This window comes from Hydra vulgaris, chromosome 02 (assembly GCF_038396675.1).
Source record: "Hydra vulgaris chromosome 02, alternate assembly HydraT2T_AEP".
Lineage (NCBI taxonomy): Eukaryota > Metazoa > Cnidaria > Hydrozoa > Anthoathecata > Hydridae > Hydra > Hydra vulgaris.
Window position 1 is genome coordinate 47947536 of NC_088921.1, and position 17465 is coordinate 47965000.

The 17465-nt window shown below is 29.9% G+C and overlaps 1 protein-coding gene across 1 annotated transcript in view; it reads right to left on the bottom strand.

The window, feature by feature from the left end:
• LOC100206581 (leucine-rich repeat-containing protein 23) overlaps positions 1-17465 on the bottom strand; it is a 33905-nt gene that overhangs the window by 13544 nt on the left and 2896 nt on the right. Inside the window, exons 2-6 of the mRNA XM_065791171.1 lie at positions 16861-16905; positions 16502-16732; positions 14578-14693; positions 14018-14069; positions 7325-7432 (exon numbers count right to left, since the gene is read on the bottom strand). Of these exons, the coding sequence (XP_065647243.1) occupies positions 7325-7432; positions 14018-14069; positions 14578-14693; positions 16502-16678 (453 nt within the window). The 5' untranslated portion in view covers positions 16679-16732; positions 16861-16905. The remainder of the gene's footprint in view (positions 1-7324; positions 7433-14017; positions 14070-14577; positions 14694-16501; positions 16733-16860; positions 16906-17465) is intronic.

Consider the following 17465-nt stretch of genomic DNA (forward strand, 5'->3'; position numbering starts at 1 on the left):
TAAGTTCTTGATTTTTTTTAAGTGCTTGTAATATCTTATCTCTAGAAATTTTTTTACACTCTCCTAAGGTACCTTTAGTCGCCTTTAGTTTATGCTCTTTTTTAACCATTAATTTTGGTACAGAAAAGTATTCCGTTAATTCTTGGATTGCCCAACTATTTTGTGTTAATGTTAATAGGTTTATTTTTTTCATTTCTGTTGGATTTAGCAATTTTTTGCTTAATAGCTTCACAAAATAAATCTTGGTCTGTTGATTTTTCAAATATTCATTGTTTATAGAGCAACTAATAGTAATTTCATTATTGGAAATCCCCAAACAATTTGAAGTTAATGTTTGGGAAGAATTTGAAACCTCCTTTAACTTGTTTTTTCCAAAACTGGCTCTGTCTCGAATAGACGCTGATTTTAACGGAGAACAACCAACATCCTGAATGTTTATTTGCAATTTCAGAAGCAGTCAGAATGTATGATGTATTTGTTTCATCATTGTTTTCAATAGTTTTATCTTTCTTGCAACATCTTTCTTATGACAAGAGTTTTTGACCTGGGCATAACTTCATTCTTAAAACAGTTTCTTCATTGATGCACCGAAGAGATTCTAATAAAAAAAAAAGAAAACCAATCTATACAATTATTACAATTTTTATCAAAAATATAAAACCTTGTATAAACATAAAACTTGTTAAACACATTCAAAAAAATAACAAAATAAATTTTAACTTTAAAAATGTTTGCAGATAAAATTTTTTTTGTAAGATTTTCAACTATTACTAAATGCTTCATGTACTTGGGTCACAACATATGGGTCACAACATATGGGTCACAGCATATAAGTCACAGCATATGGGTCACAACAATACCTTTGTGTAGTTTCATAACGTGCAAGGAACATCTTTGCATGATGAAAACATATAGAACTACAGTCATTTAAAGTTATATCACATCTTCATGCAAGCATTTTTTTTTCTTCCATAAAGCTTTGAATAACTCTTTTGCCAACCATTTTAGTAAACAAAGTTTTATGGCAATTAAGGTTTAGTAAAACTCTGATATTGCATTTTTTGTTACTCATTTTAACTCATAGATTTAAAATACTTGTTATTGTTTTATCTAGATATAAAAAATATATGTTATTTCATTTATCAAAATTAATAAAATAAATTTGCATCATACATATTCAATAACTTAAAGTAAAGATTGCATCATCATAAAATGAAGTAATACTTGACTACTATTTTTTTTAACTCCACTTAAAAATAATTAACTTTTAAGTTATTTTTAAATTTCTTGTTTAAAAAAGTATAAATAAACAATTTTTTACATTAAAATGTTCATTGGTTTTGAAGATATTGACTATATTTAAGGGGTAAACAGATTCTATCTGTTGACCAGCCTCGCACCCCTTTTCCATCTATTAGGCTGGCGCAGATATATTTTTAATACATTATTTCCAGTTTAGATGTTGAATGCTAGATCTTCTTGACTCAATGCATGGGTTTTGCTTGTGTCTCTGTTTTTATGACTAGGCAACTCATTCTATTATCTCCTAATGAGGGTACAGCTCTAAAACTCAGTATTATGGTTCTGAGGCCGGCTGGTAGTCGGGTTTCCCGAACTCTGTGATAGTTCTTAGAGAGGCTGATTCCATCAACACCTGAAAAATATCAAAGTATTAACAGTGCCATGTTGTGCATGGATGGTGTCCCTGTTTGTACTTTTGGTGTGCATTGCCGAAGCCACATTTGGAGCCCTTTGTTACAGCTTAGGGTTCATTAATAGTAATGAGGCAATTGCTTGGGCTATTAGACAGTGTTCTGAGTACTATCTATGCTTTGAGGCAAGTTCTTCATCAAATTTAAAAATGAATAAAGTACCAAAAACTATAAAACACAAAAAACCAGCATCATCACCAAGTTCTCTAAACCAAATTCACTTATATTCGTGGTCTTCGAAGTAACTTTTCTTCTGTTAAGTGTTATCTCTTGCAAAGTTCACCAGACCTACTTGCTCTTTGTGAGACTAATTTGAGTTCAGTTATCTCATCTTGCAATCTTAGTGTTGATGGTTATCTTCCTTTAATTTGTAAAGACCCCAATAGTCACATGCTTGGCCTGGGCATTTACATTCATAAGAACTCACCCATTTGCCGTGAAACTAGGTTTGAATCCACAGACTATTCTTTCATGTGCTTTCGTTTACCACCACTTCACTCTATCGCCTTTCTCTTTGTTCTATATCAATCCCTTCATCTCAAGACTGCACTCTTTTTGATGTTATTTCTGATCATATTGACCAAGCCCTCTCTCTTTATCCATCAGCCAATATTGTTGTTGTCGGTGACTTTAATGCTCATCTCTGCAGGCATTAAAGCCCACAACTTTTGCCTTTCTCAATCCCTAACTCAAATAGTCAACTTTCCAACTTGCTTTTCAGACAACCCAAATCATTTACCTTCTTTACTCGACTTATGTCTTGTTTCTGATCCTAGTCAGCGCTAAGTTTCTCCACATTCACCCTAAGGTGCTTCTGATCACAGTTTGATCTCTCTTAATTTCTCATCTTGAATCTAATAACTTTCTGACCATCAATATGGATTTTGATCTTCTCTTTCTACAGCTGATTTGCTAACAGTAATAACCAATAAGTTTTATCATGCATTAGATAAAGGTGGAGAGGTTAAGGCCATTGCTCTTGACATTTCAAAAGCTTTTGATAAAGTTTGGCATGCTGGTCTTCTCCATAAGCTTTCTTCTTACGGTGTATCTGGCAATATCTTTAAGATTATTAAATCCTTCCTTTCCAATCGTAATATAAAAGTTGTCTTCAATGAACAGCACTCTTCTTCTTATTCTGTAACTTCAGGGGTTCCTCAAGGTTCTATCATTGGCCTTATAATTTTTTTAATTTACATTAACGATCGTCCAGATATTCTCAAATCTAAGGCTTGCTGATGATACTACCATTTATTCTTGTCGTGATAAGAAGCTTCTGTTACAGCATGGGGCTCACAGTGGCTGATGAACTTCAATACAGATAAAACTCAATTTTTTTCAGCCAATTGTTATCGCAATAATTTAGATCGTCCTATATTTATGAATGGTAATGTACTCAATGAGTCATCCACTCTTCATCTTTTAAGACTAACTCTTACTTCCAATCTTTCTTGGAAAACATATATCAAATTTGTTGCAAAATTAGCATCTGCTAAGGTTGCATCTCTTTATCGAGCTCGACATTTTCTTACTTCGGATTCTGTTCTCTATCTCTATAAATCTCAAATCCGTCCTTGTATGGAATACTGTTGCCATATCTGGGGCGGATCTTCTAATGATGCCCTTTCTCTTTTCGACAAGGTGCAAAAACGCATTGTAAACATAGTTGGACCTGCTCTTGCAGCAAACCTTTAACCATTATCACATCGTCATAATGTTGCTTCTCTTTTCTCGACATAATGTTGCTTTTTTTTTCTCGACAAATACTATAATGGGCACTGCTATGAAGAGCTGGGGTCTCTTATCCCATCTACTAAAATTCATTCTCATGTTACTCATCATTTAATTAAGTCTCATCCCTTTTCTGTGACTGTTCCTTAGTGCTCTAAAAACTCTTATTCCTCAAGTTTTTTTCCTCGAACATCGGTTCTTTGGAATTCGCTTCCTTCATCTTGTTTTCCTGATTCATATAATTTGCAATCCTTTAAGTTGTCCATCAATCATTATCTTGCTCTACAATCTTCATCTTTTATCTTCTAGTAACTTCCAACTTTAATTAGTGATTGCTTGCAGCCTTGTTGGAAGCAAAAGATGTTTAAAAAAAAAATTAAAAAAATATATATATACAGGGTGAGGCATAAAGGATGGACGTTTTTGAAGTGGCTATAACTAACCACTAGGTGGAGTGAGAGATGTGAGGTAGGCAGGGTTATGTTTGTGAGGTCTAAGCATTTGTTTTATTTTCGTTTCAGTTGAAGCTATGGAACTGTGGACGATGGAACATCGCGTTTTTGCCAACGACAGTTTCGTCAAGAATAACGAGTCTATCACAGCCGTTCAACGTGAGTTTCAATATTCACAGAAATCAAGCTGTTACCGCTCGTAACACTGTCCTACATTGGGTTGAAGCACTCCGTACACGAGGGACACTAATGAACAAAAGACCACCGGGGGCTCCACGAACAGCACGTACCCCTAAAAATGTGGAACGCGTCAGGCAAGCCATGCTGCGTAGTCCAAGTCAATTTGCTCGGAAACATTTCTCCAAACTTGCCCTCACTAATCGTTCGGTAAGGCGTATTTTGCACTTAGACCTGCATTTTCACCCCTATGAATTGGCCGTTGTGCAACAGTTGGAGCGCTGGGATTACGTAGCGCGACTGAATTTCGCACATGAGATGGAAGCAATTATTGAGCAAAATGACAACCTTATTTTATTCATGAGTGATGAAGCTCATTTCCATGTCAACGGCATGATGAATCAGCAGAACTGCCATTATTGGGCCTCTGAAAATCCGAAAGAATTACACGAACGACCGTTGCACAGCCCTAAGGTAACGGTTTGGTGTGCTATGAGCAAATATAGCATCATCGGTTCATACTGCTTCGAAGACGATAATGGGAATGCTGTTACCATAAACTCGCAATGTTATATCACCATGATAAACAAATTCTTGTTACCTGAGTTACAACGACAATGTATCCCCATCCCACATGTCTGGTTTCAACAGGATGGGGCAACGGCCCATACAGCCAGAGCATCAATGAATGTTCTTTGCCCCCTCTTCCCTGGTCGCATAATTTCCAGGTTTGGCAATATTGATTGGCCTTCTAGGTCCTCAGACCTATCCATGTGCAATTACTACTTATGGGGTCACCTCAAGGCACATGTATACAAGCATAAGCCTCGATCAATACAAGAACTAAAGGAAGCTATTCGAGTGGAGGTCACCCAAATCGACAGAGCTTTGTTGGAATGTGTGGATGCCAACTTCCAAGAAAGCCTTCGGAAATGCATCACTGATAATGGACACCACATGGCAGATGTTGTTTTCCACACCTGAAATTGTCAAATGCTATTTGTATATGTACCCAAATCTGTGAATACATTTATAATTAATAAATATTTAATGATTTTATGATTGTTTTAAAAACGTCCATCCTTTATGCCTCACCCTGTGTATATAACAAGCTCAAAATGGCCAATTTTGAATTCCAGATTCCTATTATGATAGAAATTTTAAGTTCAGATATCTTAGCAGCTACAAGACATCCCAAAATTATTTTTTCTGTATTTCTTCTTATATTGAAGATACATTCCTAAAAGTTTCAAGTGTTAAATTTACTGTACACCTGGGTAATTTTGAGTTCTAAAATGGACCTAATTTTACCATTTTATGGCTGGAGGCTTTTTTAGGGTGGTCTAACTTCTATAATTTTGAATCCAATGTTACAAAACATATCATGAATGATGACTACCACCTATATTCTCACAAAATAACATAATTTTTACATTTGCTAGTGTATATGACTTTCATTTACTTTATTAATATTGAAATTTTTTCTTTAAAATATTTTTTTTAACAACGTCCAAAGATGGTCAAAAATAATTATTTGAAAAATAAATTTTTATTTTTTTGGAAAGTTGAGGTAGATTACTGCCATCAGATTGATTTTTAAGTATTTAAGATAATTGGTTCTTAATTTACATGGATTTAAAAATGAGACTTTTTTGAGAAAGACAATAAACTGCTCGAAATAGGCTAAAACATTAATTTTTCAAGATAATGAGTTGAAATTTTAGGGAAATCTTTTTTCCATAAAACCTATAAAGGGTGTAAATTTCAGGAAAATCTGAGATGGTCACCTGAAAAGGTTTGACTCATCTTATATGGAATGACCTAGCTACTTTAGATATAAGGTTGTCGCGAAGATCACCAATGTAGATAAGAAACAAAACAGGATCAAGGATAGAACCTTGAGGTACCCCAGAATTTATTGTAAATAAAGAAGAGCGATGGCCTTTGAGGATGACTTTAATAAAGTGGTTAGATAGAAATGATTTGATAATCTTGAAAAAGCTTTTTTATTTTTTTAAGAGGTTAAACATTTTCTTTTTCGTAAGGAAGTGTTTCTTTTTTTCATTATTATTATTTTTTATTTTCTTCCTAGTTTAAGTTTAAGCATTTCTAAAATGTTTAAAAATCATTTAAACATCTAAACAGTAGTGGTCAAGTTGTCAAAAAAAAAATCATTTGCGTGGTCAGCAATAGCTCTTGATCGCACGCCATTCCAGTCTAAGCCTGTCTAGTACACAGTAAAATCTTTCAGTCACAGCAGTTAGCAAGTCAGCCGTAGAGCGAGAGGATCAAAAACCGTATTGATTGTCTGACAGTAAGTTATTAGACTCAAAATGAGATGTGAGAAACTTGTTAATCAAGGACTCAAAGAAATTGCTAATAACAGAAAGAAGACTGATTGGACAATAGTTGAAGAGGTCAGAATGTTCACCAGAATTTTTGAAAATTGGAACAACAGATGCCATTTTTCAGCAGGCAGGAAAACAAGACTCAGTCAGGCATTTATTAAATAGTTAGAGAAAATTGAAGAGAGTTCTGAAGAACAGTTTTGTAAGACTATGACTGGAATGTTGTCTGGACCACAAGCCATAGAAGAATTTAATAAATATGTGACTTTAGCAACAGAAGCTGGAGTGATTTGAATATCTAACAATGGATTAACCTGTTTAATTGGAATAGAAGGAAGAGAATGGCCATAAGATTTGAGAGTCAAGTTAGAAGAAAAGTTCTTTACAAATAGTTTTGCCTTATTCCCGGGAGAGTAAATAAGATTAGTCCCATGATTGAGAGATGGAATGTTAGACATACCCTTGTTAATGACGCTGTTGAAGATTTTCCAAAAGTCTCTAGAGCCTAACTTCTGAGATAAGATAGAAGATTTAGTGAGCTGAGAATAATAGAGCTTATCATATGACAGCATCTTTTTACATAAATTTCTTGCAATAATTAATAGCCACTTGTTCTCAAGAGAGTTGTTCTTTTGAAAAAGATAAAAAAATGATTACGATTAGATATAGCTTACTACCTTACTAAACTTAATATCTAAAGCTTTTACTAAAGCAACTTATACTTTTTCAGCATAATGATTAAATAAAATTAGAAACTGGGCTTATGACTTGAAATTAAAGTATACATCACATTCGTCTACACAAAAGTTTAAAAATAACTATAATAATAACAATATATTGACAGTAACATTAAAGGAGGTTTTATATGAATAAAAATTTTTTTTTTATTTTTTCTTAAAAATACCTTATTTAGTAGTCCTGACTTCAGTAAATTTTTATCAGCTTTCAAAGTAAGCAAATGAGTAAGATAATTTATTGGGGATATGTCGCGTATTTTATTTTCACTTATATCCTAAATCAAAAACATTAGCATAGCATAAATATTGTATCAATAACATAAGTAATGTATAAATATTAAAAAGTTAAGTTCTCTCAGTTATTAAAATAGAAGCATTTGGTTTGCAATAGTTAAGCAGTTGCTTAGTAAAAAAGGTATCCCATCTTATCCCTGGTTTTTATTATACATTAGGGTCCCACCCAGCTGCGAATTTTAAATCAAAATATAACAAAAAAATTGTTCAAGATTCAATTTGATCTTAAATCAAATCAGTTAGATTTTATTTTAGGCTTTTATATAACAGTGGTAAATTTTTGTTTTAAAAACAAATGAATGTTATTTTATTTGTGTTTTCTATATTAATCTAATATATATCAATGGTGTAATGTTACAGCTGTCTTGAATTCCCATTATCATACAATAAAAGCAATAACATTAAAATATTTTTAAAAAAATCTTTAAAAAAAAACATTAAAATATTTTTAGAAACTCTGCATCAAATTTTTTAGATTTAAAAAAAAAATGCATCTTTGGTTTTAGAAATTTACTAAATACATATATGCTATCACATAGATTTATAACCTTAAGATTATGTGATCCTGTTTGATGTTGTTGAATTTTTAAAGTCTTCCTTACTTTTTAAAATCTATCCACTACCTGTGTATCATCCTAGTTTATTGTTCTTCGGCACAATTTTTGATTTATATTCCAGAGGAATTCCAATTATAATCTTAACTAAACTTTTTATATTGTAATATTTTTGTTAAAATTTAAAAACCTATTTCACCTATATTTTCCATACTGTCTCTAACTTAATAAACACTTGGTTTTCTAAAATTTGATATTTAAATTTATTCCTGGCAGTGTTTCTTTCTTCTTAAAATTTTATAATTTTTGCAAAAATGTTTTTTTATTATTGTCTTATAATCTTGTAATTGTCATTATTGCCTTAATTATCTATGACTTATTGTCTATAAGTTACAAAGTATAAAAAATATAAATAAATATTATTATTAAATAACCTCCATAAAAAAATATATATATATAAATATACTGTTGTATATTTAACTAAAATTAAGACAAATATTATAATCATAAAATAGTTAACAATAAAAATTATATACAGTTGAAGAATTTCTATAAAAGAAGTCTTCTCAAAAATCTAACTGAATACATTCAAAGAAATAAATAGTGACAATTTCAGCGGTGACAAGAGGAAATGAAGGTTCTCATTCTGTTTTTATTCATTTTTATTTTCTAGAAAACAAGATTTTATTCAACTCAAAGACATTTCTTGTGAACAGCAAGAAGAAATAAAGTGTCAAGCAAGTTTAAAAGAAAATCTTAGTTCAATTAGAATTATATGCTGTTATCATGAGCAATTCCGCGAAAAATATTTTGAGAGGAAATTACCAGGAGTTGCAAACCTCTTGTAACGTACAAGGAAATTTAAAATGCCCTAAATTTAAAAATATTTATTATAGTTAACATGTTAATTAAAAGTAATATCATTTCATGATTAAATTTTATGTTAATTTTAAAACATGTCTAAATTTGTTTTTTTAGACAATGTAAGGATTTTTCTAGACTTGGCAAAAGTTTTACAAAAAATAATGTATATTGAACACCAAGTTGGAAGTTCTGCAACAAATAATACGAAAAAGCAGAAAAATTTTAGTTTCCCCAAGGGGAATGGGGATCAAAAAGTGAAAAAAAGGTTATGTTTGATACTTCTATAGAAGATTGGTATTTGAAACACTATAGATAGAGTTGCAAAAATAGTTTTATTACCATTATTTCATTACAATACATCATAGTATTGATAAAGCATCTTTAACAGCAGAAACAAACAGCAGCATTTCTAACAAAAAAAACTTGATCATGATCTAGACATTTTAATATACGAAATCAAAAAGAAAATTTTTGTATATGACTCTTATTGCTATAAAATGCACATGTTAAAACTTGCATCAGAATCATGGACACATAAAAAGATATCAATATACTTTGATGTGTCTGAGTATCTTGTTCAAACTTCAAGACATGTTAAAAGCAAGGGATTCTATTATTGCCAGGAAAAAAAAATAGGAAACCCATTTTCACCAGAAACAGCCCAATTAGTAACTACCTTTTTTTTTTTCACATCTTCACTTCTAACAATGTTGAAAGCAACCATTATTCAAGTTGGAAGTTACTGGAAGAGAAAAGATAAACTTGATAGAGCAAGATAACAATTGACAAACAATTTTAAAAACTGCAACTTTTATGAATAAGGAAAACAAGGTAAAGAAAACGAATTCCAAACTGATGTTCGAGGAAAAAGACTGAAAAAATAAGAATTTTTGGAGTACTTAGGAATAGTCACAGAAAAAGGATGAGACTTAATTGAATGACAAGTAATATGAGAATGAATTTTAGTAGATGGCACAAGAGACATTAGCTCTTTAGAGTCTTTAGCTCATTATAGTATTTATAGAAAAGAGAAAGAAAAGCAACATTACGACGATGCGATAATGGTTGGAGGTTGGCTGCAAGAGCAGGTCCAACTATGTTTACAATGCATTTTTGCACCTTGTCCTTAAGAGAAAGGGCATCATTGGAAGATTTTCCCCAAATATGGCAACAGTATTCTATACAACTATGGGTTAGAGATTTATAGAGACAAAGAATAGAATCCTGAGTAAGAAAATCTTGAGCTCGATAAAGAGATGTAATCTTAGCAGGTGCTAATTTTGCAATTAATTTAATATATGGTTTCTAAGAAAGATCTGAAGTAAGAGTTAATTGTAGAAGATAAAGGATAGATGACTCACCGATTACAATGCCGTTCATAAATATAGGAAGATCTAGATTATTGCAATAACAATAAGCTGAAAAAAACTGAGTTTTATCTTAGTTAAAGTTCACCAGCCACTGAGAGCCCCATGCTGTAGCAGAAGTGAGAAGCTTTTCAAGCTCAAATGCCCCATCTAAGCAATCAGAGAGTGTTGGCTTCTTATCAAGACAAGAATAAATGGTAATATCATCAGCAAACAATGCCACTTTAGATGTGAGAATTTCTTCGAGATCATTAATGTAAATTTAAAAAAGTATAGGGCCAAAGATAGAACCTTGAGGAAACTCTGAAGTTACAGGAAATAAAGAGTGCTGTCGATTGAGGACAACTTTTATACTACAATTGGAAAGTAAGGATTAAGTAATCTTAAAGATGTTACCTAATACATTATAAGAAGAGAGCTTATGGAGAAGACTAGCATGCCAAACTTTATCAAAAGCTTTAAAAATGTTTAGAGCAATAGCTTTAGCCTGTCCGCATCTATCTTATGCATAATACAACCTATCAGTTATTAATGTTAACAAATCAGCAGTAGAACGAGAAGATCGAAATCCAGCTTGATGATCAGAAAGTTAGTCAATAGATTTTAGATGAGAGATTAAGTGTTTGTTAACTAAAGACTTTGAGACTTGAGAATAGCAGGCTTTTGCATTAGATAAAACATTTTATACAACAGTTTCTAGCAGTTGTAAACAGACGCCTGTTTTCTGGAGAATAGTTTTGCTAATAGATATGAAAGTAATGGTTATGGTTGGAAATTGCAGCAGCACAATGAGAGGAAAACCATGAAGAAGAGTGAGGCTTAACTTGGAATTATAAAAAGGGAATAAAAGATTCCATGCCAGACTGAATCCAAGAAAATAATTAAGAAGTTAGTAGGAAGATGAAAGATTTCATCACAAAGAAAACCAGGGAAAGGGTCATCACAAAGAAAACCAGGGACAAAGAAAGTGGACTCTGATGATTAAGAAAAATGAGATAATAATTTTAGAGAGATCAAACCATGATCAGAAGCACCTAATGGTAAATGTGGAGAAATTGATCACTGACTAGGATCAGAAATAATACAGAAGTCGAGTAGAGAAAGTAAATGGTTCGGACTTTTCTGGAAAGCGAGTTAAAAAGTCAACTATTTGTGTTAGAGATAAAGAAAAGCAAAAGTTGCGGGCCTTAATGCCTGCAGAGTCACTGATACTAGAGCCAAGCCATTCAGTGTGATGAGCATTAAAATCATTAACAACAACAATACTGGCTGAAGGATAAAATGAAAGGGCTCGGTTAATTTGGTCAGAAACAACATAAGAAAGAGTGTAATCTTAGGATGAAGGAGAGCAATATAGAACAAAGAGAAAAACCATAGAGTGAAGTGGTGCTAAACAAAAGCACATAAAAGAATAGTCTATGGATTCAAACCTAGTTTCCCTACAATATGGTGAACTGTAACGAACGTAGATGCCCAGGCCAAGCATGTGACTACTGGAGTCTTTTATTTAAACGATGAGATTTTAAAGAATGATGCTAGGAGAAAATTTTTTTGTTAGTTCTAAGTAAAACCAACATGTTTAAAAAAGGTTGTTTTAATATGTGTGTCCACTATTTAATCTTAGCTCTTAATCTTATTGAACTGAATGCTGCATTTAAAAATGACTATCCTAATGTTAAGGTCAGTTTGTCAAAGTTTGTACTCTAAAACATAAGTGGTGCATTACAACTAATGCATCAGGGTACTCACAATGTATGTATATGCATACATCACCAAATTGTAAAACTTATAATTGATTGATATTATAGCTAAAACACAAAGTAGATACTTCAAAAACTTTAAAGAAAATATAAACCAAAATCGATGCTTAATTTTAGGATATTTTGCTTTTTCTGTAACTGTTCCTTTGTGCTCAAACCTGTTGTCTTAGCTTTTATCAACAAGCCCAGATGACCTAAAACTTATTTATGAATTGTGAGCTGGAAAAAGTCTGCAAAAAAACTGCAAAAAAAAATTCACTTTCACTTAAAGACAAACTTGATTAAGCAACTCAATATTCTACCAAAAAAATAATTCAAACAACAACAAACTCGTAGACTCTACTACAGCTTGTGGTCTGGACAACATACCTGTTATAGTCTTGCAAAAGTGTTCTCTGGAGTTGTCGTCTATACTTCTAAAACTATTTAACAAGTGCTTCTCAGAGTCTTGTTTTCTAGTCTGCTGGAAAGTGGCATTTGTTATCTTTATTTTTAAGAATTCTGGAGAGCAGCCTGACTCATCTAACTACCATCCTACTAGTCTTCTTACTATCATATGCAAGGTTTTTGAGTCTTTAATTAACAAACACTTAATCTCTCATCTTGAAACTAATAACTTTCTTTCTAATCATCAATATGGATTTCAATCTTTTCATTCTACTTCATTAACTCAAATAAAACACAGTTTTTTTCAGATAATCTTTATCACAATAATCTAGATCTTTCTATATTTATGAACAGTAATGTACTTGATGAGTCATCTACCCTTAATTTTTTACAATAAACTTTTACTTCTGATCATTCTTGGAAGCGTTATGTCAAATCAATAGCAAAATTAGCATCTGCTAAGGTTGCATCTCTTTATTGTGTTTGCCACTTTCTTACTCAGGATTCTGTTCTTTATCTCTATATATCTCAAATAAGTCCTTGTATGGAATACTGTTGCCATACCTGGGGTGGATCTTCCAATGATGCCCTTTCTCAGATAGACAAGGTGAAAAAATGCATCGAAAACATAGCTGAACCTGCTCTTGCAGCCAACCTCCAACCATTATCACATCGTTGTAATGTTGCTTCTCTTTCTCTTTTCTATAAATACTATAATGGGCACTGCTGTAAAGAGCTAGCGGCTCTTGTGCCATTTTCTAAAATTCATTCTCATGTTACTTGTCATTCAATTAAGTCTCATACTTTTACTGTGACTGTTTTAATGTGCTCTGAAATTCTTACTTGTCTAGTTTTTAGTAAAGAATTGTATTGTTATTGTAAGTTTAAAAAACATTTACAGTAAAAAATCATTTTCTTTTATTTTTACTAATATTATACTTCCTAAATACTTTTTAATATATATAAAAAAGTGTTAAATGGTATGAAATTATCCTTACAATATTAGAATAAATTGTAACAACATACCTACTTAAAGAAAATTTACGCTTAAATCAAGAATATATGATATTAAACATAAATAACAAACTATTGATGCTACATCAAAACAAATGTGATTTTTGAAGTAACAAAAGATTTTTGAAGTAGCAAAAAATGCATAATTAAGCAAAAAATGCATAATTAAGCATTGAAAAATTCAAATAGTAAAGACCTTTGCTGCAAAGTGTTATTTTGAGATCAGCAATTAACTCTAAACATGTTCAAATTACAAGAATTTTCAAATTACAAGAGTTCAATCCTAAATATAAAATCCCTCAAAGGATGAAAGAATTTGTTCAATTTAAATGACCTTTCGAATAATAGGAGTTTGAATAACAAGAGTTCAACTCTAACTTAAAGTAAGTTTAACTTAGTTATTTAAATTTGAAAAATTTAAAATTTTGAAAAGTTACTTTATATAATAAGATTAAATTTTTTTTGTAATTTTTCAATTATTAAATTTTTCAAGTTAAATCTAGTTATTTTATAATTTGATTATTCTTTTCATGATTTTTAAGTAAATATTAAAAGTTATGAAAATTGCAAAAAATTCAAAAGTTATTTTAGTTTAAAAAGGCTAACTAAATGAATCTTACCAAGTATCTCAAATAAATAAAGTTCTTCAAAATAGATATATCCCCTAATTCTCTAAAATAAAAATAATAAAGAAAAAAAGTATTCAAAAAATTTATGAAAATAAATGTAAAAAGTTTAAAAAGCTTTAATATAAAAAAACATATCAAGATATTTTTTGTGTATATTTATTCATAGTGTCATTATTCAATAATCAATTAAAATAACATCATTCTTTGTTTATTAAAAAAAAAATTATCTGATCACTTGCATAACTTTTTTCTATTATCTTTATAAATTCAACTATAGAAATTATTAATTTAAAAATTAACACACAAAAAAAAAGTATAAAATTTAAAAATTCACACACAATCATTATATTAATTGACACTATTTTTATTTATTGAACTTTTTATTTATTTATTTACTGTATTGTTTTTTTGAACATGATTGTTTTCTTTATTTAAATAAAAAATTAAAAAAAAATTATAAAAGTTAATTGCTTAATAACATAATAAAGAAAATACACAAAAATCTTTGTATTCTATCATTTTATTTAATTGGTATATAATATTTCTCAAACCTTTTGCTTATATTAAGTTTGACATATGCATGTGCAAGGCCAGTGCCAATCTTACACAAAAGAGATAAACTACTTGATATTATCTCAGCTGTTAATGGCTCAACATGGACCTCCTCCTGAAAATAGATACTTCATTATTATATTTGGGATTTATATCCTCTGAACAGATTTAAAATTATTTTTTTTATTTATAATATAATAACTTGTCATTTCATTGTAACCTGCCAGAGGTGGAAAAAGTAACAAAATTTTGTACTTAAGTACAAAAACTTTTACTTAAGAAAACTTTTTGACCGGTAAAGTAAACTTTACCGGTCAAAAAGTTTTCTTTTGACCGGTAAAGTAAACTTTACCGGTCGAAAAGTTTACTCAAGTAAAAAGTAGCTCATTAAAAATGTACTCAGAGTAAAAGTTTGTAGTAAATTTAACTCCATTAAATTTATTACAAATTTTTTTCTCATTGTTTAAAAGCTCTCTTTTAATTCTTTTAAATTACATTACATGTGTTTGACGTCTTCATAACTTTACTTAAATTTATTAGTAAACTTTTATTTAAAATTTCGCCCAAAATTTTTTAATTAAAACCATCTGTGGCAGTTTGAGTAAGACGGGGCTGAACATTATTATGGAGAAATTTAAAATTTTTAGTGTCTATTACTTTTGATTGTTTTATTTTCATGTATAATATGTTTCAAATAGTTTCTCAAAAATTATTGAGCAGTAGTGGCATACCTTTTAATAAAACCTAAATGGACAGCTCAAGAAGATGTCAAACTTTTCGGCTCAAACATTTTCTATCATACTACAGTTTTTGGACTTTCAACTTCACTAACCAAAAAATAAAAACAATTAGTGTTACCCAACTTGTGTCTAAGTTTTCTCGATAACACCGTAACTCATCCTCTGTAATAATATCCTAGCCTCCATGCGTTCTTTCTCAAAACTTTCCTTACATGTTTTGATTCATCTCTTTTTGATTTTGTTCTTGTGTGGTATCTAAAGTGATGCTAATTTTCTTATTTTAAGACAATTGTAAATAATCTCATAGATTGTAAAATGGAAAATTGATGTTAGGACTGTACTTATGTCATGCCTTTCATGTTTGAATTAATTTACAATATCTTCTTTATTTTCACATTAAAATTTATATATTAAAAACAAGAAATATTAATTCTAATTGTTTACTACTTAAAAAAAGTAAACTAAAAATAGTTAAAAAAAAATCAAATTAGGACTCAGTAAAGGTGTTGCCATTCATTAATATAGAAACCTTGTAGATCCAAAAAGTTACTGGAAATGAAAAGAAAGCAAATTTAATACTAGTTAATAATAGTTGAAAAGGAAAACTCAACTTTAAAAACTTTTTTGAATACACCAAATAAAGTAGGTTATGGAGAAGATCAGCACTTTATTGAAAGTTTGATATGTCAATATGCTTTATTGCTTCTATCTAATACATTGTAAAAACTTCAAGTTAGATTTAACAATTTCTATCCTTTAATAACAAAAGCAAGTCTTTAAAGGCAGCAGTAAAGACCAGGAACTAAATAAAATATCAGTAACTTAACAAAGTACCTAAAACTACATTGTAAATCAGTAACTATATGAAATAAAAAGCATCAAGGACTATATGAAAAATCAGGAATTCAGTGAAATTTCAGAAAGTGTATGATAAATTGGAAAGCTAACTTAAAACCTTAGGCAATTGTAGTTTTTTATGCAATTTTTATGATCTTAAATTTTTTTGTTTTTATGTTTTTTGAATAAATCCTAAAAATGTATTTAATGTGTTTAGCCCTTGATTTTATTTAATAGTAATAATTACTAAATAAAAATTACAATAAACTTACAATAATTTGAATTAGAATAAATACCCTAAAAAAAAACACGAACAAAAAAAAGTTCAACATTATTTTCTAAAAACCTCATTTTCTTTATTTTCATTTTCATTATTTTTATTTCCTTTCTCTTCGCCATCTTCATTGTCATTATTGTCATCTTCATTTTCACCATTTTCATTTTCATCACCATCATTTTCATTTTCAGGTGTTTTGTCAACATCATCCTCAATTGGTTCATCAACTAATTCTTCTTCAGACATTGTGTCAACTTATTTTACTGATATGTTTATCACATGGCTTTATTATCTTTGATGCTTTAAATTTAAAAAAGTCATAATCTTAAGAAAGTAATATTTCTGAAAATTATTAGAATAGAAAAATAATTTAGATATCAGATTAACAGTACTAAAAGTTATTGAATTTCAAGGAATTATTAACAGACCTGAACTGATTTCTGCTAAAACTGTAAACTATTTTTTGTATAGCTCTAAAAATTAAAACAAGCAAAAGAAAATCAACAAACTTTCCAAATTTGATTATATTTTCCAAATAAACTATTTTATCAAAGAACAAAGCTTTATAACATTACTTACAATAAAAAAATAACATATAGTAGTAAAAGAACAAAAATTGGGATTATGTATTTTTACATCAATCTTTTGTAAATAAATGAATTCTCAAAAATTCTGAAAGCAGTTTTGGAAATTTTCAATTTTTTTTTTATCACACTATTATCTTGTGACACTTTTTATATTGTAAAATAAAAATGAACTACAAACAAAAATATTTATTGAGTTACAAATCTCAATATCAGACATAAAAATTGTGTTATTGCAAAAATTAAATGTTTTTAAAAACAGAAAGAGTATGCAAAGCCATTATACATAAGATTTAAGGTACACATTCTTGAAAAGATTTAGGAATTTCTATGAATGAAAAACTCACAATAGCAATTTTTATTAAATTAAACTTTAAATTTGTACACTAAATAAAAATTAGATTTAAATCATAAAAGCCAATGCTCTAATGTTTGATCACAGCTTATAA